At 41.7% G+C, this 24,965-nt stretch overlaps 1 protein-coding gene across 2 annotated transcripts in view; it reads right to left on the bottom strand.

Annotated features, from left to right (window-relative positions):
• The window catches only part of KCNJ4 (potassium inwardly rectifying channel subfamily J member 4), a 202,316-nt gene that overhangs the window by 66,163 nt on the left and 111,188 nt on the right, over positions 1-24,965 (bottom strand). For both annotated transcript variants that reach the window (XM_077278601.1, XM_077278602.1), the window contains exon 2: positions 2,742-3,343. In XM_077278601.1, the coding sequence (XP_077134716.1) occupies positions 2,742-2,767 (26 nt within the window). In that variant the 5' untranslated portion in view covers positions 2,768-3,343. The remainder of the gene's footprint in view (positions 1-2,741; positions 3,344-24,965) is intronic.

The following is a 24,965-nucleotide window of genomic DNA, read 5'->3' as shown; positions in this document are numbered from 1 at the left end:
ATGCACTTACAGAGTGTTGGACAAGTATGACCAACTATTTACTATTGATGCTGCCTATGCAGCATCCATAGTAAAAAGATATAATGTTAAAAATAATTAAAAAAAATAACAAAATCGTGATATTCTCACCTTCCGGCAGCCCCCGCAGCCTTCCCGATCCTCGCGATGCTCCAGGCAACTCCCGTGCCCAGCAATGCCTCGCGACAATGACCACAGATGAAGTAGCATCACGCGAGATGGCTACATCATCAGAGGTCATTGTCGCAAAGCATCACTGGGAACGGGAGCTGCCGGGAGCATCGCTAAGGCATGGGCTGGATCCGGGGGCTGCCAGAAGGTGAGTATATGACCATTTTTTATTTTAATTATTTTTTAAGGGCCTGGAGGAGAGTCTCCTCTACTCCAACCTGGGTACCATACGCACATGATCCGCTTACTTTGCGCATGGTGGGCATAGCCCCATGCGGAGAATAAGAGGATCAATGCATTTCTATGTGTGCGGAATCCCCGCGATTCCGCACAAAGAATGAGCAAGCTGCGTACTTTTCTGCGATGCGATTCCGCCACGGAAAAATACGCAGCATTAGCACAGCATTGCGGAATCCCATTGAATTGAATGGGTTGTGTTGTGCATGCATTTTCGTGGAAAAAAAACATGGCAAAAATGCATACAATCCGCAACGTGTGCACATAGCCTTAAACAAGTTCAATCACCGGTCCAAAAGTTACCAGTTTTTGCATTTATTTTATTCCCGCTGCTCCCTGAGCATTTGTTAAATCCTCCATGTGGTGGGCCTTTTTATTAGCGCTAATTTTTATGGTCTTTATCCAAGGAGCATGGCTAACAGGATTCTCTTGAGGCATGTCTTTAGACTTTTGCATTATTGCCTTTTGAGCACCATCCCTTTTGTAAATATCATAAAAACAGCTTCATATATGTCGATTCAGATGTCACGCGCTGGTCGGGAGAGTCATTGGCCAGTACATATATTGGCCAGTATATATATATATATATATATATATATATATATATATATATATAATTGCGTCCTAACACATAATAATTATAACAATCAATGATAATATAACAAAAACTCCAAACTTTTAGGGAAGATCGCGATGGATTATTTATTCTCCAATGCTCATGTACATAAAAAAGATCCACATTAATTTTCACTGAAACGTTAGAGTGCTGCCTTATTTTTGGAAATATGCCTATATATTTATACAGACAAAAGTATTTTCATATATTATGTTGAACGATATGATATGATAAATATATCTGTTGCACATGTTGACATGGAAATAATGATTTTTACATATCTTAGTGATTACTTATAGTTAACAAAGTTGCACTTTCATTCTACAATGTTTATTCCTCAGACTGCATGAATGCAAATTGCAGCCTTAATCAAAATTCAGATTTTTCACTTGTGGGGGCTTCCTCACACTAATATAAACTGGATTTGAGGCTTATGTGTATTTAGGGTGCTGAAGTCTTCAGTGGCTATTAGATAAGCACAGCTTCTATCCTGCACTTATTTCCTCTTCATGTAATGTCTTCCTTTTCTATAGCCTGTGTTCTTTGCCCTCACTGAGATACTTTCTCCCCTCTCCATGCTGTGAAAATCTGTGTGCAACCCCTTTCTCCTCCCTGCTGTGATCTCTAACAATAGGAGAAGGGAGGGAAACAGCAGAGAGTGCTGACAAAACCAAGATCAGCAAGAGATTTGTAATATTTTTGCAAAAGCAAACATCCAAATCAGTGTTTCCCAATCTTTGGTCCTCATGGTCCCTAACAGATCATGTTTCCAGGATTTCCCTAATATTATACAAGTGAGAGAACTTGTGGCAATTTCTGATGCCTTAATTCCATCCCTTGTGCAATTCTAAGGAAATCCTAAAAAACATGATCTGTTGGGGGGCCGTGAGGACTGAGTTTCTGCTCTTGATATAAGACTTACCTGCAGCAGCAATTTGTTTTAAAAAAGGCTAATTAGAAAGTTAGAAAGTGAGGGAAGAAATAATTACATTTACATAACCACAAATATGTGGGTCACTAGTAAGGCCTCATACAAATATCAGTGATCAGTGATTTTATCGTACAAGAAAATCGGTCCAAATTTCTTCAGTAATTTTTTTTATCAGAGTTCCATCAGAGCCTGGTCAGTGTGTCAGTTTTTACCATCAGAGTCGGGTCCAAGTTTCATTAGTTTTTCTCAGACGAGAAAGCAGAAGAAAAAAGTTTCTCTATATTTTCCTATCTAGCAGTTTTTGAAAATCGGACAACACTTGGATGGCATCCGAGCATTGTCCAATCTTTCACGAACCCATGGAATTGCATTGTCAATTGGATCAATATTAAATATGTCCCTGCGATATTGCACAGATCGCTCAGTCTATGAAAGATCATGGACATGTGAACATTCCCTTAGTCTTTCATAGGTATGAGTGCTATCTGTGGAAAAACACGGCTAGGCTGTGGGTGCTTTCACTATTTTTTTAAGGCTTCATACAGATGTCAGTTTTTCTCGTACGAGCGCTATCATTCTAGCCCATGATCCGCCTAGGGGACATCACCATCCAATGAGGGTTGGGTAGAGGGAGTAAAAACTTTCCGCTTCCTCATTTTGAATCTAACCAAAATTTGGTAAAACAGCGTATCCAGCTGGAAAACACAGATGTAATCAGGGGCAGACAGCAAACTGTGATTTTTATTTTTTTTAATGCTGTGATCTTACCTGCTGCGGATTGTGTCCATCGTCATCTCAATAGCGTTATCCCAGGAGACAGATCTAGAAATCTGTTAGTAGACTTGTCCTTAGCTCAGGCCCTCTTGGGCGACCTTCCAATTCCCATTTGAAAGCATCATGAAAGCTTGGAAACCACGTCAAAGTCTTAAAGAAGTAACACATCTACCAAATCTGGATGTTTGCGGTCAAATAAAATGTTATTCTTGATAGTCCTCAATATAACACAGCGGTGTGAAGACGAAAGTCGGAACCTGAAGTCTCTTTTTCTATTCCGTTTTCCAGGGTTTTGCTCATTTATTCCATCCGATCCCGACTTTACGAACTTTTGATGAAAGCTTTAAATATGAGCGATGGCATACCGTGATTGGCATCACAACCTCTGAGGCATCATAACAAATACTTCATCTTAAGTTATTTTGATGGTATAACCAGTGGGACTTTCACAGCATCTTTTCCACCACAGTAAACGCTGTTCTTTGTGACCCGTCTCACAATCCTGACATGGATGATCTCTGGTAATGTGATAAGATGGCACATTAGCTGGCAGCACTGTCTCGGACCACCTCCTTGGTTGACAAACCACGATCTCACTGTTGGGAAAAGAAAAAAGAAAAATAGCAACAGATAAAAGAAGTAGCAAGCCAACTCTTTCTGAAAACCATCTGCCGTAATGTGCACCGTGGAGAACGCGGGTTATTTTTATCTGTTTCTTCATCTTCCAGTTGCATAATAATTCTTGATAGACATTGCTGCATATGGATATGGATTTTTAAGACTGAAAGGGAATGAGAAAGTTTAGTTTAATGTATAGCTGTCGATAGTCGGGGTTCTATGGGTTAGTATCAACAGGACAAAACAATTATTCTCAACATGTTGTTCCCCGTCATAAGCAATGCACAAGGTGAAACATGCAGAAACAATGCTGTATTGTCTCATAGAAATCCTCAGCGTATTTGTTACTGTGGATTTTCGGCTGCAGGTGGTCCACAGTGTAATATAATGTCATCAAAACAGGAATCATAATAACTCATAAATGTTATCACGGTCCTATGCCTCCATAGCAGGACCAATGCGAATAGTAAGTATGGACTCTCATACAAAGAATAAACAGGAAATAATTGGTGTGTATAGTCCAAAATGAGATTCAAAAAGCTTTAATTCTTTATTGTATGTGCAAAGGCAAAAACTAACATAAAATATGTACCAGGAACAAAGCTATTCAAAGCAAAGAAATGGGTACAAAAAGGGGCGTGAATGCCACAAGTGTGCTTAGGACAGAGAGAGCGTAATCGTATAATCAATATGTATATAAAGCGACAGTGCCTCAATGCTTATAATAGTGAGACTGTATAAGACTATGGCTTCTTTCACACTAGCGTCGGGCTCGGCCCGTCGCTGTGCGTCGGGCCGACGTTCCCGACGCTAGCATTGTATACGCCGCACAACGGGGGCAGCGGATGCATTTTTCCAGCCATCCGCTGCCCCATTGTGAGGTGCGGGGAAGCGCGGGGAGGTGGGGCGGAGTTCCGGCCGCGCATGCGCGGTCGGAAAAAGCGGACCGTCGTGAGCAAAAAACGTTACATGTAGCGTTTTTTGCTCCCGACGGTCCGCCACTGCACGACGCATCCATCGCACGACGGGTGCGACGTGTGGCAATCCGTCACAATGCGTCGCTTAATGTTAATCAATGGTGAAAAAACGCATCCTGCAAACACTTTTGCAGGATGCGTTTTTTTGGCAAAACGACGCATTGTGACGGAATGCAGTTAACGCTAGTGTGAAAGTAGCCTATGCTAAGGAGATACAGAGGTATTGCAAGTAATTATATCAACAGTCTCATTGTCAGAATCTCTATTAGATCACTGAATTACTGAAGTTTACAATTTGACACATACACCACATCTGATAGAGATTTCTCACATCTGCTGTGGGTATATTTAAGGGGCACTGGAGGCACATAACTAACTATGGCTCCCTGAGGAAGCCAACACAAAACGCGCGTTGGGGCTGTGTGCATGGTACCACAAGAGGGGAAAATGGGTGAAAGCTCCTATCTGTTATGGGCATGTTGCTAATAGAGATTCAGACAATGAGGCTGTTGATAGAGTTGCTATTAACGGACTATGCACTCCATTTCTTTCATATTTATTATAGGTGGTCCACAGTGGCAACACCCCAAGGAAATATATACGTAAAGGGATTTTCTGTGTATGAGCTTTTTATGTTAAATGACTTGCAGTAATTGCAAATAGAAAACTCAGCTTTTACTCATCCTCCTGTGCTCCAGCAATGCCTCTCAGCAGCTGTTCCAGTTTTTGATGACATGCTGCAGCGGTGACAACCCGACTGCAGAGCATGTGACTTCTGCAGCCATTAGCGGGCTCAACAATGAGTTGCTAAACCCAGTGATTGACAAATCCAAGAAAAAAAAAATAAATGAGCGTATGACTGCCAATGTCATGCTGATTGACAGACAGCTCCCTGCTACCTAACTGCGCACTGACAACCTGCCAACAGAGCAGCCCAGAAGAGGAGAAGAGGTAGAGCTGCTCTGTTGATGCAAGGTCAAATGATGCAACTCGAGTGGTCTGTGACTGCTCTGAGCTGGCACCGGCAAGAACAGGCAGATAGTTATCAACTACGTGCCTGTCAATTCTTAGCCCCATGAGAAAAAAATGAAAAATAGTCCAGGATAACCCCTTCAAATAAAGAAGACATGCTAATAACTGTAAGAAATGGCAAAGAACACACATATAAAATTGATATGCTAAGAAGACTCAGTGTTGGTCATAGTAGCTAATCAGGTTTACTGTAATATGATGCAATGACGACACACGAAGCCTAATGCCCTGGGAATGATGGCAGGTAGAGGGATGTTCATAGGGCTCTGGTCCTGCCGCCATTGCCTCCCGATGTGGCCACTGGACCAGAATCCTATTAATCATTTTAGAACGATCATATCTTACAAACTCCATCAGCATAGCTTGGGCACCAAATAAGTTTATTAAGGCAGCCATCTGACGCAAATAGCTTACCGTGCCATGACGTGCGACTACCGGGTTTAGGCCAAAGATAGTTTGTTTAGCACTTGCCCCATCTTTATATACAAGGGGTAAAGTCTACGTTACCCAACGATCCATGTTACAGATTTCTGTTGGTGTGAGATGTCGTTTGTTACAATAAACTCTGAGAGCAGCTCAGTAATGATGTTTTGTGACAGCAGTAACATTGTTATTAACGTAAGATCACCGAGCACGTTCTTTCATGATTAAACTTGATGGTAAACATTTTAAAATTGACACTTTCCATTACAATGTGGCTTGCAGCAAATCCCCAACTTCTTCCAGATGACACATGCTAAAATCTCCAGCTGACGCAGGTAGAAGGCACCATCTGGTAGCAGCTTACTTTTGGATGACAAACGCACACTTGGGTCTATGACTGCAATGACACACATCAACTAAGAGGAGGGACGGCGGCTGGGAACATTGACTTGCAGCCTCCACCCTGGGGCACTAAGGAAATCCTATCTTTTAATGGCTTACCTTACAATTTTCTTTTTTTATAAACATTTGTAACATTGGTTATATTTTATTTGTAATTATAAATGCTTAATATAATGCAATGTGATTTTTTTCTGTTATTTTGGAAAATACGGGTGATCTTTTGCTCGTGCGATATCAAACAGTACATTGTGAGTACCTTTAGATGTTGTTAAAGTTGGTGGGAAGGAAGGAATTTGCACGTCCCAATGCATCAGCTACAACAGTTGTCTGTGGTCGATGTATGGGACGTTGAGGACCACCTCTTACCTGCTGACAGCTCAATCGAAAAACTCTACTTTTGATTATTTGAGTTCACTGATGTCATTCTCCCACTTATCAATATCTTTCTCCAACAAACTAATAAATCCTTCCATTTTGTCTGCGGCTAGTTGTTTCTTTAAAGCCTTATGTAATTCATTAATTTCCTCCTCCAATGCATTCATGCTTGCTGTATTTTTTTCAATAATAATTTTAATGAATTCAAAAGAACACGCAAGAGCTGCTTTCTTCCATCTCAAAATCAATTCAGAGTCCTCCAACTCAAATGACGGATAAACCTGGACCCTAAGGCCCCTTGGAACAATGTTCTGTGTCACATAGTTCTCCAACGTAACCTTGTTCCACCATAATTTAGTTTTTTTATGTTCTGGCTCAGAAAGAAAGTAGATGGATCTACTTATTAAAGACCATGGTTCCACTAGGCCTTAATGAGACTCCTGGTTTTTCTGCATTTTTATAATTATAACTTAGTCTCCACTTAGATATATATTTTTTCTGTATCCTATTTTAATTGTGTGTGTTTGTGGTTTTAACTGGTATTTTTATCTTTTATTAGAGTGGAACCATTGCTTATCCCTCATTGTTTTTCTATGGATATGAACAGGTCCCGCTATACAGAGATCATCGTTATGAATCTATTTATTATCAACTTCTGTTCATTATCTATGTATTTTTGAGGGTGGGTGGTTTCTCTTATGTGTCATTTATATAATTTGTTGTACGGCTAATTTTGTTCATTATGCCGGTATTTTGAGGGATTATATGTGTCATGTATTCACTGGTTACTATATTTTATATCTAGAAATGGGCTTATTTAATAATGTAGGATCATTTTAGTATTGATTAATATATTTTTATTGTTTTTTCACATGTATACACTGTTATTGTATTAATTATATAGGCTATTTATTATATAATTATTTATTAATGTATGTATATAGATGTAATGAATTTCCATTTGGCACATTATTATGATATGTTTATTATATATCTGTTTATGAATATGTATTTATCTAATGTATGTATATAGAGGTAATGAATTTTCATTTTGCACGTTATTAGGATATATTTTTATTTTTAGTAAATGATACACTGTATTGTTACACATTTTTTATATAATGGCAGGTACATTGGTCCCTTTTGATATCGGTTTCTTCTTTTTTTACAAATATTGAGCATTACCGCTGGTTTTAATTACCTTTTCACAGTCCTTTATGCAGTTCTCCGTGCCCGGTTGGCGCATGCGCAGGTCAGTTGCTTCTTCTGACTTCCTGCTTCGCTCACCATGGTTACGCAGCGCGTCTCACGCCTGCGTTCCAGATGCGATGAGCAGGAAGTCTCTTTTTTCACTTGCGAGGAGGATCATGGACCGGCGCATGCGCAGTGTTACACCGGTAATGCGGACATTGCGAACAGCTGTGGTAGCCAGTATATTTAGTCCGTAGCTGCACCATTTACACATATGCCCCTGGTTGAGGAAGCTACATGGCGAAACGGCGCTGTCGGGGTGTCCGAGGGAGTACATACCAGGTCTGAAGATCACTTGTAAGTAATATGCTGGCATTATTGTTAATTAGGTCCAGGCCCAGTATCGGTATTATCCACATCAAAGCAGTACCTTTTTTATAACTAGGATCCTGACATTGAGCGGTTTCCATTTAGAGTTATGGGTATATATATATATAGTATGGTCTGCCTTATTTTTTGCACTGCCACTTTATAAATAGGATCCTGTCATTGAGCAGTTTCCATTTCTTTTTTGGTGGCTTATAGTGAGTGGGCCTACTGGGTGCTTTAACATTGCCAAACTAAAGTATGTGTGTATCTCTACCTTGAATGTTATTTTTTGTACTATCCTCGGATTTTTTGTGATATTCCCTTGTTATTTTAATTCTTGTTTGTGCAATAAAGTAATAAATTTTATATCATTCATTTACTTTTGGCTGTTGCCTCTATATCTCCCAGAATGGTTGGGGGGTGTTGATTAGTGACTACAGGTGTGGGGGTGTTGCCTCATAGGTTGGATTTTTGTTATGTATATATTATCTTGCTAATACAGGGAAATTTGAGGAGGGAGTAACAGTTTATATATAATACAGGCGGAGTCATGGAAGTCCAGAATGAAACATTTTTTTAATGCCTAATTCTAGGCTTGAGCGGACATGGATCAAAAGAAAAACAAAAAGTGAATTTTCGACTCATGTTATGTACCACATCCCACACGAGAAATAACGATCTATCAGCTTTTCTTTCCTGTTACTTTAACTCTTTAGAGCAATATCAAGTACACGGCACAGGAGCTGAGCTTCCACCTCTCAATATCTGACAGTGACATTTTAACCACACCCATACCATGACAGCCGTCGCTACTATCTTGGTTCTCCTTTATCCTCTTTCCGACATTGAGAGTAATAGTACGCCCATGCAGGACTCCCCCTGTTTGGTGCGAGCTCTGGCGCTGAGCCCACACTTTTCCGGGCGCATGACAGCTGATCTGTACAACTGACATGTGCCCACAACAGCCCATGGTGGAATCGGGATCCACCCACGGGTGTTAACTAGTTAAATGCCGCTGTCAATCTCTGAAAGCGGCATTTCACTCGCGCTTACCAGAAGTGCATTGCTAATCCGGTCACATGATCATGGGTCACCGATGGGTCGGCATGACAACCAGAGGTCTGCAGCAGACATGTATGGCTGACATTTCCAGATTGCTATGAGCACCACCCCGTGGTCGACGCTCACAGCAAGTGAGCATTTCTGCAACACAGGCGATCTGATCATCGCCTGTGTGTAGCAGAAGCGATCAAAGTATTGCAGCTTCTAGTCTCCCATGGAGACTATTGAAGTATGCAAAAAGTAAAATAAAAGTTTTTAAAAATATTTAAAAAATATAAAAGTTCAAATCACCCCCTTTCACCCCATTCAAAATAAAACAATAAAAAAATGAAATATACACATATTTGGTATCGCCACGTTCAGAATTGCCCGATCTCATCAAAATAAAAAAAGAATTAATCCGATCACTAAATGACGAAAAGAGAAAAAAAATTCAAAATGCCAGAATTAAATTTATTTTTTTGGTCTCCGCTACATTGCAATAAAATGCAATAACGGGCAATCGTATGGAGCGCCCGCTAGGGCCGTGGGGTACTCGGAAGTGGGCTGGTTCTTAAAGAGATATGTCACAGTGGCAGTGACCCGGTCCGTGACCCTGGACATCCAATAAAAGGGGAAAAGTAGATGGGAGTAAAGTCTATGGTAGTAGTGTTCATGACGCCACCTGTGCTATTCGGCCAGGGATGGCCGACGCTGCTTAAAGGGGTCCTCTGGGGATGATGGTATTGCATCAGAGGTGGTATAGTTCCCCACAGGTAGAACTTAGTCCCCAGGGCTAACAGTGTAGTTGGCACAGATTATAGATGGTGAAGTGTAGGAAAGAATTAGAGGACACAAGGTTGCAGTCTCTTTACCTTTTACTGGTAGTATGCAGCCACTCTCCAGGGTACAGATCACAGGTGATGGTGAGGTCCTGCCAGCCTGGAAGCAATTCGGAATCCCCCTAGCCAGGTGGGGTTGGAAGCCTTCCTTACTGTGCTGTGTTGTAGTCCCTTGCTGCCTAAGGCTTCACACAAGGTCCTCACTTTCTCTCTGTCCTATTAGTAGGACAATATCCGTATGGCGGGCAACTCAAGCCTTTTTACAGGTGTCCCTACTTGCGGCGACTCGGGGCTCTATATGCTGCTGTGCCTTCGGATGTAATGGTTGACAGGCGACTTGAAGTCTCCTGCCTGCCAGCTTCTGCTATGGGGCATACAGTTACCCCCACAACCTCGGAATTCTGGCTTTCGGCTTCTTGCGCTGATTCTGGAGTGAGCCTGCTTGCAGCTCCACTCCCAGTATCTTTCCACTCCTTTGCCTCTTCTTCCCTCACAGTCTCTCACAGACTGCTCTGTCAGGAGCTGCAGAACCACGTGTCTGCACGGCTCCAGCTCTTCTCTAGACTGACTACCTAACTCTTCCTCCAGCCAGAATATATAGGGAAGCCACCCACAAACTGGATCATAGCTCCCCCTTCTGGCCTGTAGACAGCTACCTGTTAAAGGAAGCTTGCTCGTTTCCAGGCATGGCATCACCCTTCCCGTGAGGAAGGCAGTACCACTGTAACAACCGGCTTCCTGAGGTGTTACACGTATCTACACCAAAATGGTATCAATAAAAACGTCAGTTGGGTGCACAAAAAATAAGCTCTCACCCAGCCCCAGATCACGAAAAATGGAGACGCTACAGGTCTTGGAAAATGGCTCCATTTTTTAAAACAAGATTTTTTTTAATTACTTCAATAAAAAAAGAAACTAGACATGTTGGGTTTCTATGATCCCAAAATGACCTGGAGAATCATAATGGCAGGTCAGTTTTAGCATTCAGTGAACATGGTTAAAAAAAAAAAAAACACCCTTGGGATGGCACTTTTTTTTGCAATTTCACTGTACTTGGAATTTTTTTCCTGTTTTCCAGTACAGGATATGTTAAAACCAATGGTGTCGTTCAAAAGTTTGAGGAGAAGAAATATAAACCAGCTCACCCGTGATGCATAAGCTGAACTTCGGGAGCACGGACCCGCTGTGTCCAGGCGTGTAGAATCCAAAAGTAGAAAATGTCCAGCTTGACCGAATCCGTGAAAAAAAGGTTTCTTCATTCACAAACTTGTAACATAGAGGATACAAACTTCAGCACAAACCATATGGGTGTGAATCTCAACGCGTTTCTGGAGACTAAGCTCCCTTAATCATGACTACCAGTAAAGTGCGCTTTTTTTTAAATGGACTAAATCCTTCCTTGCTATTGCTTTATACCTGGGATTCCTGTGTCATCTGATGGTATATCACTGCACTAATGCATAGGGTCATGACCAAACAGTTCAGCACATATGGTCCTTAGAAAAATAATTTTAAAAAAAGTTTATGAAAATATATTAAAAAAATCAAATCACACCCCTTTTTCTTACATAAAAAATAAAAACATTTAAAAAAAATTGGCACCACCGCATTCTTAACCCCTTCATGACCTTGGGAATTTCCGTTTTTCCGTGTTCGTTTTTCACTCCCCTCCTTCCCAGAGCCATAACTTTTTTATTTTTCTGTCAATTTGGCCATGTGGGGCTTATTTTTTGCGGGACGAGTTGTACTTTTGAACGACATCATTGGTTTTGGAATGTCGTGTACTAGAAAACGGGAAAAAAATTCAAAGTGCAGTGAAATTGCAAAAAAAGTGCAGTCCCACACTTGTTTTTTGGTTGGCGTTTTTGCTAGGTTCACTAAATGCTAAAACTGACCTGCCATTATGATTCTCCAGGTCAGTACGAGTTCATAGACACCTAACATGACTAGGTTATTTTTTACCTAAGTGGTGAAAAAAAATTCCAAAGTTTGCTAAAAAAAAAAAAAAAAAAAAAAAAAATCGCGTCATTTTCCGATACTCATAGCGTCTCCATTTTTCATGATCTGTGGTCGGTTGAGGGCTGATTTTTTTGCGTGCCGAGCTGACGTTTTTAATGATAGCATTTTAGTGCAGATACGTTATTTTGATCGCCCGTTATTGCATTTTAATGCAATGTCGCCGCGACCAAAAAAACGTAATTCTGGCGTTTCAATTTTTTTTCTCGCTAGCGATCAGGTTAATACTTTTTTTTATTGATAGATCAGGCGATTCTGAACGCGGCGATACCAAATATGTGTAGGTTTGATTTTTTTTTTTATTGATTTATTTTGATTGGGGCGAAAGGGGGGTGATTTAAACTTTTATATTTTTTTTATTTTTTTCACATTTTTTTAACTTTTTTTTTTACTTTTGCCATGCTTCAATAGCCTCCATGGGAGGCTAGAAGCAGCCACAGCGCGATCGCCTCTGCTACATAGCAGCGATCTGCTGTTCGCTGCTATGTAGCAGAAAATCAGGTGTGCTGTGAGCGCCGACCACAGGGTGGCGCTCACAGCTGCCGGGGATCAGTAACCATAGATGTCTCAAGGACCTCTATGGTTACTATTCTGAAGCATCGCCGACCTCCGATCATGTGACGGGGGTCGGCGATGCCATAATTTCCGGCCGCCCGGCCGGATGCGGTAGTTAAATGCCGCTGTCTGCGTTTCACAGCGGCATTTATCTAGTTAATAGGCGCGGGCAGGTCGCGATTCTGCCCACGCCTATTACGGGCACATGTCAGCTGTTCAAAACAGCTGACATGTCCCGGCTTTGATGCGGGCTCACCGCCGGAGCCCGCATCAAAGCGGGGCTTCTGACCTCGGATGTACTATCCCGTCTGAGGTCAGAAAGGGGTTAAAAGTCCTATCTATGAAAAAAATAAAATTAATTAAATAACCACTTATCGCTAAAGAAATGCAGCTAATCTAAATGTACCCCAAAATTATATTATTAAAGATGTCAACGAGCAAAAATAAGTTCTTACACAGGTACATCAATGAAAAATAAAAAAAATTATTGGGTCTAGGAAAATTGGAACACAAACACCATCATTTTTTTTACATTTCTGACATTTTTTTCTCCATGTAAATGAAAAAAAAATCTATATAAGTTTGGTGTCGCTGTATCATAGTCACCGGAAGAATCATGATTCACAGACATTTTTGCCATAGAATGCATGCTGTAAAAACAAAACCAAGTCCAAGAAGAAGCATAATAGAAACATGTCACCACTTCTCCATTTTCACCCTCTCCTGGATTTTGCTTATAAATGCTGTGGTAAAAAACTCACCAAATACTCAACGTGTGAATGTGGCCTAAGGCTACGTTCCCATGATGAGCTTTTGGTGCGTTTTTGACACTGCCTCCAGTTCCACTAAAGTGGATGGGACTTATAGACATCTGCCCACTGTGCTTTGTTTTTACTCAGTGTAAACTGACCTGCGGTGCGAGTTTCAAATCCGCAGCATGTCAATTTCTTTTGCAGGTACGCTAGGTTTGCTGTGCAGTTTTCCCCAATAGATTTCCAGGTTAAAAAAAAGCACATACGTTTTTTGTGCATTTCCACATTGGAAACCCATCAAAAGCGCATTTAAGCCACACTTAAGTATATCAATACCAGGAAGTATCAAATACAAAGCAGATTTATTTAAAGCCTGACACTAAAAAGAGACAAAAAATGCAGCTCAAAAATGTGATAAAAGCATATCTTAAAAAAGTACTCAAAAACGCAATGAAAAAAATGCAGTAACCTAATTTAAATAATAGGTGCAGAAATGCTGCGACATCAAAAACTCACCAAAAGCTTATTATGGAAATGTAGCCTCAGGGTATGTGCACACAACGTCTTTATCAGGTGGATGCTGCTAATGACACATCTCAAAAATAGCTGCAAAACTTCAGCAAGAAATGAACATAATTCACAAGGTTGTAAAAACAACATTGCTGTGCATACGTTCCATCTTTTGCTAATATATACAGTCATGGCCGAAAGTGTTGGTACCCTTGAAATTGTTCCAGAAAGTGAAGTGTTTCTCCCAGAAAATTATTGCAATTTCACATGTTTTGTTATACACATGTATATTTCCTTTGTATTTATATTTTCCTTTGTATTGCATTACAAGCTCTAGGGTTCGTGACTCAGTGTCCTCTCCAAGGACCCTTCTCTGGAAGTCAACGCTGTCTCGTCAGTCACTTTTCTTTAGGATCTCACTACCCCTTGTCTTCAGTCTCTTCTCTCTCTCTGGATCACCCCTACAGCAGCTCTGCTCACTTAGCACTTCCAACTCGGTCTAACGAACAGGAAGCAGTCACTTGCCCTAACACTAACACCACCCCTGTGAGCTAGTCACAAACATTAACTATATCACACTTTTGTCACTACCTATGCTACATTCAGCTATCTACATCTATGAACTACCTATCCTATACTCTAGAGATTATACTATATTATCAATACTTATCCTACATTACTGTACACTGTAATACCTTACATTATCACAACCTACAGTATAGTGTCACATTTTCAATATGATGCATGGTTTTAAGCCATTACAAGTGAAAATTATATTAACCCCTTCCCGACCAGCGACACAGCGTATGCGTCATGAAAGTCAGTGCCTATCCGACCTGTGACGCATATGCTGCGTCACAGAATGATCCCGTTCCTACAGATTGGGTGAAAGGGTTAACTCAAATTTCACCCGACCTGCAGGGACAGGGGAAGTGGTACTTCAGCCCAGGGGGGATGGCTTTGCCCCCACGTGGCTATCATCGCTCTGATTGGCTGTTAAAAGTAAAACAGCCAATCAGAGCAATTTGTAATATTTCACCTATGAAACTTGGTAAAATATTACAATCCAGCCATGGCCAATGCTGCAATATCATTGGCCATGGCTGGAGACCACGTTCTGCCCCCGCCACCGACTGACAGCGGCAATCTGCCGCCGCCATCAGTGTTTCCCACCCCTCCATCCTGTCCTTCGCTGCCGTCCTCTCCCCTCCGCCCCCCTGCTGTCCGAACCCCCCATACTTATCGAGTCCCGGTGTGCCTCAGTCTTCTCCTATGGGCGCCGCCATCTTCCAAAATGGCAAGCACATGCGCAGTGCGCCCGCCGAATCTGCCGGCTGGCAGATTCATTCCAGGTACATTTTAATCACTATGATAGGTTCTATCACAGTGATCAAAATAAAGAAATAGTAAATAACCCCCCCTTTATCACCCCCATAGGTAGGGAACATAATAAAATAAAGAAAATATTTTTATTTTTATTTTTCCACTAGGGTTAGGGTTGCAATTAGGGTTAGGGTTAGAATTAGGGTTAGGGTTAGAATTAGGGTTAGGGTTAGAATTAGAATTAGGGTTAGAATTAGGGTTAGGGTTGGAATTAGGGATAGGGTTAGAATTAGGGTTAGAATTATGGTTAGGGTTGGAATTAGGGTTAAGGTTAGAATAAGGCTGGGGTCACACATGCGAGTTTTACGGACGTAAGAGCGCAGAAACTACGTCCGTAAAACTCGCATTACATACGGCACAATTATTCTCAATGGGGCTGCTCCTATTAGCCGTATATTACGGTTCAGTATTATACGGCTTTCTACGGCCGTACAAAATCGCAGCATGCTGCGTTTGTCAGCGTACTGCGCAAATAATACGCCAATGAAAGTCTATGGGGGCGCGAAAAATACGGATTCCACACGGACCTGCAGTGTGACTTGCGAGAAATACGCAGCGCTGTTAGTGAAAAGTCGGTAATTCAATTGCCGGCTTTTCATTTCTCCTGCACAAACCCGACAGGATATGAGACATGGTTTTCATACAGTAAACCATCTCATATCCCCTTTTTTGTTGCATATTCCACACTACTAATGTTAGTAGTGTGTATGTGCAAAATTTCAGCGCTGTAGCTGCTGAAATAAAGGGTTAAATGGCGGAAAAAATTGGCGTGGGCTCCCGCGCAATTTTCTCCACCAGAGTGGTAAAGCCAGTGACTGAGGGCAGATATTAATAGCCAGGAGAGGGTCCATGGTTATTGGCCCCCCCGTGGCTAAAAACATCTGCCCCCAGCCACCCCAGAAAAGGCACATCTGGAAGATGCGCCAATTCTGGCACTTGGCCACTCTCTTCCCACTCCCTGTAGCGGTGGGATATGGGGTAATGAAGGGTTAATGCCACCTTGCTATTGTAAGGTGACATTAAGCCAGATTAATAATGGAGAGGCGTCAATTATGACACCTATCCATTATTAATCCAATTGTAGGAAAGGGTTAAAAAACACACACACACATGATTACAAAGTAGTTTAATGAAATAAACACAGCGGTTGTTGTAATAATTTATTGTTCTCCCATTCCATTTCCAGGACCTCGCTTGGCAACATAATAAACGCACAAGATACATACCTTCTGCTGTCAGATCTCGTCCCACGAAGTAATCCATCTGAAGGGGTTAACTAATATTACAGGCAGGAGCCCTGCAAATGCAGCTGTGCTCCGTGCCTGTAATCCCCAGCGAATGAATGAAATGTAGGTCATTGACCTACATTTCCTTCAGTCGCGGTGATGCGCCCCCTGGTGGATGTCCTCATATGACCTGGAGCGTGGGAAAAAGTTCCCAGGCTGCAGTTCATGAGAACATCCAGCAGGGGCGCATCACCGCGACTGAAGGAAATGTAGGTCAATGACCTACATTTCATTCATTCGCTGGGGATTACAGGCAGGGAGCACAGCTGCATTTGCAGGGCTCCTGCCTGTAATATTAGTTAACCCCTTCAGATGGATTACTTCGTGGGACGAGATCTGACAGCAGAAGGTATGTATCTTGTGCGTTTATTATGTTGCCAAGCGAGGTCCTGGAAATGGAATGGGAGAACAATAAATTATTACAACAACCGCTGTGTTTATTTCATTAAACTACTTTGTAATCATGTGTGTGTGTGTTTTTTAACCCTTTCCTACAATTGGATTAATAATGGATAGGTGTCATAATTGACGCCTCTCCATTATTAATCTGGCTTAATGTCACCTTACAATAGCAAGGTGGCATTAACCCTTCATTACCCCATATCCCACCGCTACAGGGAGTGGGAAGAGAGTGGCCAAGTGCCAGAATTGGCGCATCTTCCAGATGTGCCTTTTCTGGGGTGGCTGGGGGCAGATGTTTTTAGCCACGGGGGGGCCAATAACCATGGACCCTCTCCTGGCTATTAATATCTGCCCTCAGTCACTGGCTTTACCACTCTGGCGGAGAAAATTGCGCGGGAGCCCACGCCAATTTTTTCCGCCATTTAACCCTTTATTTCAGCAGCTACAGCGCTGAAATTTTGCACATACACACTACTAACATTAGTAATGTGGAATATGCAAAAAAAAAGGGGATATGAGATGGTTTACTGTATGTAAACCATGTCTCATATCCTGTCGGGTTTGTGCAGGAGAAATGAAAAGCCGGCAATTGAATTAGCGGCTGTTCACAGATATCGCGCTGAATGAAATCTAAATACAGAATATATATATATGTGTCTCAATGACATATATATATATATATATACTGTATATATGTTTTCCCTAACATTTGAGCACATAAATGCATTAGATGTCGGTTTTGCAAGCCTGCGCGAAAATCTCGCAGTACGGATGCCATACGGATTACATACGGAGGATGCCATGCGCAAAATACGCTGAAACACCCTGACTACGGATCAATATTTTGGGGACATTTCTCCGTATTACGGCCGTAGTACGGACGTATAATACGTGGCGTATTTTCTTACGCCATGTGTGACCCCAGCCTTAGTGTTAGAATTAGGCTATGTGCACATGGTGCGGATTTGGCTGCGGATCCGCAGCGGATTGGCCGCTGCGGATTCATAGCAGTTTTCATCACATTTACAGTACCATGTAAACCTATGGAAAACCAAATCCACTGTGCCCATGGTGCGGAAAATACCGCTCGGTATTTTCCGCAGCATGTCAATTCTTTGTGCGGATTCCGCAGCGTTTTACACCTGTTCCTGTATAGGAATCCGCAGGTGAAATCCGCACAAAAAATGCTGGAAATCCGCGGTAAATACGCAGGTAAAACACAGTGCATTTTACCTGCGGATTTTTTAAAAACGGTGCGGAAAAATCCGCACACAAATCCACAACGTGGGCACATAGCCTGGGGGTTAGGGTTGGAATTAGGGTTAAGATTAGGGTTAGGGGTCTGTTGGGGTTAGGGTTAGGCTTGTGGTTAGGGTTATGGTTAGAGTTGGGATTAGGGTTCGGATTAGGGTTAGGGATGTGTTGGGGTTAGGGTTGTGGTTAGGGTTGGGATTAGGGTTAGGGGTGTGTTGGGGTTAGGGTTGTGATTAGGGTCATGGTTAGAGTTGGGATTAGGGTTAGGGATGTGTTGGGGTTAGTGTTGGAGTTAGAATTAAGGGGTTTCCACTGTTTAGGCACATCGGGGGGTCTCCAAACGCAACATGGCGCCACCATTGATTCCAGCCATTCTTGCGTTCAAAAAGTCAAATGGTGCTCCCTCCCTTCCGAGCCCCGACGTGTGCCCAAACAGTGGTTTACCCCCACATATGGGGTACCAACATACTCAGGACGAACTGCACAACAACTTTTGTGGTCCAATTCCTCCTGTTACCCTTGTGAAAATAAAAAATTGTGGGATAAAAAATCACTTTTGAGGAAAGAAAAATTATTTTTTATTTTCACGGCTCTGCATTATAAACTTCTGTGAAGCACTTGAGGGTTCAAAGTGCTCACCACACATCTAGATAAGTTCCTTGGGGGTCTAGTTTCCAAAATGGGGTCACTTGTGAGGGGTTTCTACTGTTTAGGCACATCAGGTGCTCTGCAAACACAACGTGATGCTCGCAGCCAATTCCGTCAAAGTCTGCATTTCAAAACATCACTACTTCCCTTCCGAGCCCCGACGTGTGCCCAAACAGTGGTTTACCCCCACATATGGGGTATCAGTGTACTCAGGACAAACTGGACAACAACTTTTCAGATCCAATTTCTCCTGTTACCCTTGTGAAAATAAAAAATTGTGGGATAAAATATAATTTTTTAGGAAAGAAAAATGATTTTTTATTTTCATGGCTCTTCGTTATAAACTTCTGTGAAGCACTTGGGGGTTCAAAGTGCTCACCACACATCTAGATTAGTTCCTTGGGAGGTCTAGTTTCCAAAATGGGGTCACTTGTAGGGGAGCTCCAATGTTTAGGCACACAGGGGCTCTCCAAATGCGACATGGTGTCCGCTAACAATTGGAGCCAATTTTCCATTCAAAAAGTCAAATGGTGCTCCTTCCCTTCCGAGCCTTGCCGTGTGCCCAAACAGTGGTTTACCACCACATGTGAGGTATCGGTGTGCTCAGGAGAAATTGCCCAACAAATTTTAGGATCCATTCTATCCTGTTGCCCATGTGAAAATGAAAAAATTGAGGCTAAAAGAACTTTTTTGTGAAAAAAAAGTACTTTTTCATTATTACGGATCAATTTGTGAAGCACCTGGGGTTTAAAGTGCTCACTATGCATCTAGATAAGGTCTTTGGGGGGTCTAGTTTCCAAAATGGGGTCACTTGTGGGGGAGCTCCAATGTTTAGGCACACAGGGGCTCTCCAAACGCGACATGGTATCCGCTAAAGATTGGAGCCAATTTTTCATTCAAAAAGTTAAAGGTCACTCCTTCCCTTCCGAGCCCTGTCGTGGGGGGGACAGTGGTCCCCCCCACATATGGGGTATCAGCGTACTCAGGACAAATTGGACAACAACTGTCGGAGGCCAGTTTCTCCTTTTACTCTTGGGAAAATAAATTGTTGCTAAAAGATCATTTTTGGAACCAAAAAGTTAAATGTTCATTTTTTCCTTCCATGTTGCTTCTGCTGCTGTGAAGCACCTAAAGGGTTAATAAACTTCTTGAATGTGGTTTTGAGCACCTTGAGGGGTGGAGTTTTTAGAATGGTGTCACTTTTGGGAATTTTCAGCCATATAGACCCCTCAAACTGACTTCAAATGTGAGGTGGTCCCGAAAAAGAATGGTTTTGTAAATTTTGTTGTAAAAATGAGCAATCGCTGGTCAAATTTTAACCCTTATAACTTCATAGCAAAAAGAAATTTTGTTTCCAAAATTGTGCTGATGTAAAGTAGACATGTGGGAAATGTTATTTATTAACTATTTTGTGTCACATAACTCTCTGGTTTAACAGAATAAAAATTAAAAATTTGAAAATTGCAAAATTGTCAAAATTTTTGCCAAATTTCCATTTTTTTCACAAATAAACGCAAACATTATCGACCTACATTTACCACTAACATGGAGCCCAATATGTCACGAAAAAAAACAGTCTCAGAATTGCTAGGATCCGTTGAAGCGTTCCTGAGTTATTACCTCATAAAGGGACACTGGTCAGAATTGCAAAAAACGGCAAGGTCATTAAGGTCAAAATAGGCTGGGTCATGAATGGGTTAAAAATATGACTTAGCAAAAATGTATTTTGCCCTTGTCTTATCTGACAGCCTTATAGGTTTAGCTACAGTACCAAGGTGTAGAAACACTAAAACAATAGTGCACAATTGTATCTGGAGCTGCAACAGCTGGAGAGCCACTTGCAGGTTGTCTTACAGCAGCATTTAGCTCATGAGCCACTGAAGTAAAGTAGTTTATTTCCAGTGGAAAAAAATATATACAATATATTGTGTTTCTTTGTGTTTCTGTCATGGGATTTCTGTGTCTTTGAGTTAATATTTGCACTTGTATTGTTATCACTAGCTTTATTAAGGTTACACCCTATGTAAATGATTTAGATGATATCTTGTACTAAAAGGAGGCAGGTTTAAAAGCCAGTCAAACATATGCCTCTTTTATTACACGGGTCCTGGCCCACTTCTCTCTACCTTTTATCTCCTGAGACGAATGACGTAAAAATATCTCGATTATCCAAAATAATATCAAAGTAAAGGTTTATTTCGCCAACGCAGGCTCAGAGCAAGCTGTCATCAACGTATGTTCCCCCCCAGCAAAACCTGGAGGAGAGTGAGTGGAGAACAAATTTAACTGTTTTCCCACTGGTGGGTGCTGCCTGGCAGTGTATGTTTAGCACTCGACAGGGGGTAAAGCTATTATATTTGTGACACAGAGCACCAGGTTACTCATTTCTCATGAAGTTTGTTTTGTCTGTGAAACTCATACTACGACACCTTTTTCTAGCATCTTTGACCTACTGGCAACTACACAATCAGTTACAATGGCATGAATACATCTTGTTCTTCATTCTTCCTTATAAGAACAAGCCTGTGACATACCGTATATTACTCTTTTACAGATTTATGATATTATACTTTCACTAGTAATATATATCCCCCCAAAAATGTAAATTTTTTGGACAGAACACTTTAATGCAATCGGTGCACCAGGTCAAAATACTGCTTGAATTCATTACAGAAGTACAATACCTTCTTCCATTAACCGATGCATAAATGCAAATATAGCCTCATGTACAACTGATATTTGCGTTACTGCGTGTTCATAAATTTAAAAATGTAGGTAATATATGATGTGCTTAAGTACTGGGAAACCAGACATTTTTATTATACAGCCTAGAAAGATTCATATAAAATATAACTTTTAATGATATGATACCATAAATACAAACCCTGGACAATATAACAAGATATGGTTTAGGTCCATACATGGACCAAGTCAGGCCCTAAGAAGGATCCAAAGGGCCTCAAAAATAAATCACAAAGGTACATAACATCCTTAATCCAAAGTATCGTAGAACAGGTCAAATTACTAATAATAATAAAAGTGTCACAGTGAATGGAAAAAGTGCAAAAAAGTGTCCATCTCACCCATTTGAGCTCTGAAGCATCGTCATATCCAAAGGGACGTCATAGATGTTTAGGAGTTCGTATAGCCTATCTTCCCTGTCATGCCCTCTGCAATAGCTCCTACCCTAACAAGGGCAATACCTAACTGTGGCTCTCAAATGATATACCCCTTAAAATGAGAATCCCTACCGTCGCCTTTTTTTTTCTCAGTAACGTTATGTCATCAGGGGAGTGTTCTTGCTTGGGGGAAAAGTGACATAAGAATCATGAGGTCCATATGGCTCTTTAATTAATGGAGCAAAAGGTACCTCAGTGCTCCAAAGGGCCGAGTGTCAAATAGAAAAACGAGAGACAACAAATCCCACAGTGGTGGGTGTTCATTTAGGAGGGATAGAGTGCTGCACTCTCCATGTAAAAGATGGGGAGATGCACACTCCTTTACCTTGCTTGTTTAAATAGACTGTGACTCCCTCCAACTGCAGGCGTCCTAGCTCATTTCCAGAGTGGGGTTTCCATAAGTTGTGCCATTTGTATATGATCGTCATTGTAACGCCATCAAGCACTGCCAAGGTCAAGTGGCTACAGAAGTTCTGGCAGGTGCCTATTTCCCTCCAAGCAGGCAATATTTGATATGCTGAGCAAGCATATTGGTAGAGAACATAGGGAAAATAAAGGCCCCTATACACATTAGACTAAAGTCGTCTGTACCCACCAATATCGACCGTTTTGGCTGATCGTTTATTGCATTTTGGGGACCAGCAGACTGACTGTAATGTAAGGGTTAATCACAGTTTACTGTATTGTTGGAAATTTGTGATGTAGTATATGATCTGGCCAGGAGAGGCCAGCAGCAAGAGGCCAGAGTTGGAGCGAATGGGGTTTTGGCGGTTGGTGGGGGGTTGGGAGGAGTCGAAGGAGAGTCCAGATGAAAGTGAAGAGGATCCTTGAAGAAAGTCTGAATAGGGCAGTGGGACTCTGGATCTGTTGTTGGTGACTCCGGGATTCGTTGTTTGGTTTGACATGAACACAACCAAGTACACAGCATCTTGGGCTAGGCCACGTTAGGCCTTATCTCTAAGGACTTAGAGAAGCCCTGTGTTGGAACGATCGGCTTCAAGAGGACGTTTCTGATTATTCAGTAATCACCCAAGCAAGGACCCTTCTACTTCAGTCTCAGGACGTACCGTTGCCATCTTACATCTGAATATACATCTCCGGCAATAATTAAAAGACTACCACATCAAAACCCTGTCATGGGCAGTCCAATCTCCAGACCTGAATCCCATTGAAAACCTCTGGAATGTAATCAAAAGGAGGATGGATAGTCACAAGCCATCAAACAAAGAAGAACTGCTTAACTTTTGCACCAAAGCAGTGTGAAAAGACTGGTGGAAAGCATGCCAAGATGCATGAAAACTGTGAATAAAAATCATGGTTATTCCACAAAATATTGATTTCTGAACTCTACCTGAGTTAAAACATTAGTATTATTGTTTCTAAATGATTATGAACTTGTTTTCTTTGCATTATTTGATGTCTAAAAGCACTGGGTTTTTTTTAATTTTGACCAGTTTTCTTTGTCAGAAAAAAATACAAAATTTATTGCTTGGAAATTCGGAGACATGTTGTCAGAAGTTGATAGAATAAAATAACTATTTACATTTTACTCAAAAATATACCTATAAAGAGAAAAATCAGACAAACTGAACATTTTGCAGTGGTCTCTTAATTTTTGCCAGAGCTGTATATGTGCCTATACAGTGGGGAAAATAAGTATTTGATACACTGCCGATTTTGCAGGTTTTCCCATCTACAAAGAAGGGGGAGGTCTGCAATTTTTATCGTAGGTAGTGTCGGGTGGGGGGACTGTTGACGGAAGAATCGCTAAGCCAACAGCCATCTAATGTGTATGGCCAGCCTTACTGCTATCTGACAACTTTGTGTAGAGTATATACTTTGATAACAGAAAATCTGAAGATATTGTCAGACATCAGATCTTTGTTGATGAATCTTGCTTGTGTTGGGATATGTAGATAAACTATTTGGCATCAGCAGTAGTTATGGACTTGTTTGCCTGAGGCTAGCCATTAATCTATGCAGAACATGTTCACTTTCAACTACATCTTGTCACGACTCCCGGTATTACTACTGCAGTGGAGAACTGCGCGCCGCAGCAAGGGAGCTGAGAGCAAAGCGACAGAGAACTCACCGAGTAGCAAACAGGACCTGAACCATGTGACAGTGTGGGAGGTGGCCGAGGGTGGCGCCTGACGCCGGGGTGCAGAGGAGACCATATACACTGGAGAGTAGTTAAACATGCCAAGATTTAAACCAGGGGATAACAAGGTAACCAAGGGATGACACGGAGGGATAGTCAGAAAGGGAGCAAAGGTCGGAAGGCCAACAAAACAAACAAGCAGAGTAACACACGGAGAGCATCACAAGCAGATGCAAACCGAGCACACACTCAAGGGGTCAGACACACAGACTAAACGAAAGTATAGCTGACAGGGAATCCTAGTCTGGAGTGTGTATAAATACCCCTCCCAGATCCAAAGAGAGGCCAGCAATATTAACACTGAGAGAGCAGGACATGAACCATGTCCTAAACCATGACGCATCGTATGTGATGCTGTTATCATTATGCATACTGGTTATATTGCTAATAAATTTTAGCATTTTAGTTGTGATTAACTCTGTATCAATCGTCCTTAGTGACTGGCTCTAAAGCAGTAAACAGATTGTCTTTCAAACTAGCGCTCCTCGGTCACACTGGATGCATGAAAGGTCGAAAAACATTTAAAAGCTGCAATTTCAATCATAGACAGATCACACTCACTCGCTTACGACCTGCATTCAAGTCAAAGAGGGCAAAGTTGCTTGTGACTTCTGAGCTCTGCAAAAACATTTAACAGCAGGCTCAGACTGGCCCACAGGGGAACAGGTAAATTCTCCAGTGGACCCCAGTGCAGAATTTGGCACTCTCACCACCCTCTATGAGCCATGCTTGGCACAGTACACGTGATTCATGATGAGCAGATACACAGTATCTGATCATTCATTTACCAAACTATTCAGTG

Source organism: Ranitomeya variabilis, chromosome 8 (assembly GCF_051348905.1).
Source record: "Ranitomeya variabilis isolate aRanVar5 chromosome 8, aRanVar5.hap1, whole genome shotgun sequence".
Taxonomy (NCBI): Eukaryota; Metazoa; Chordata; class Amphibia; order Anura; family Dendrobatidae; genus Ranitomeya; species Ranitomeya variabilis.
This window is presented reverse-complemented; position numbering and strand designations above follow the sequence as displayed.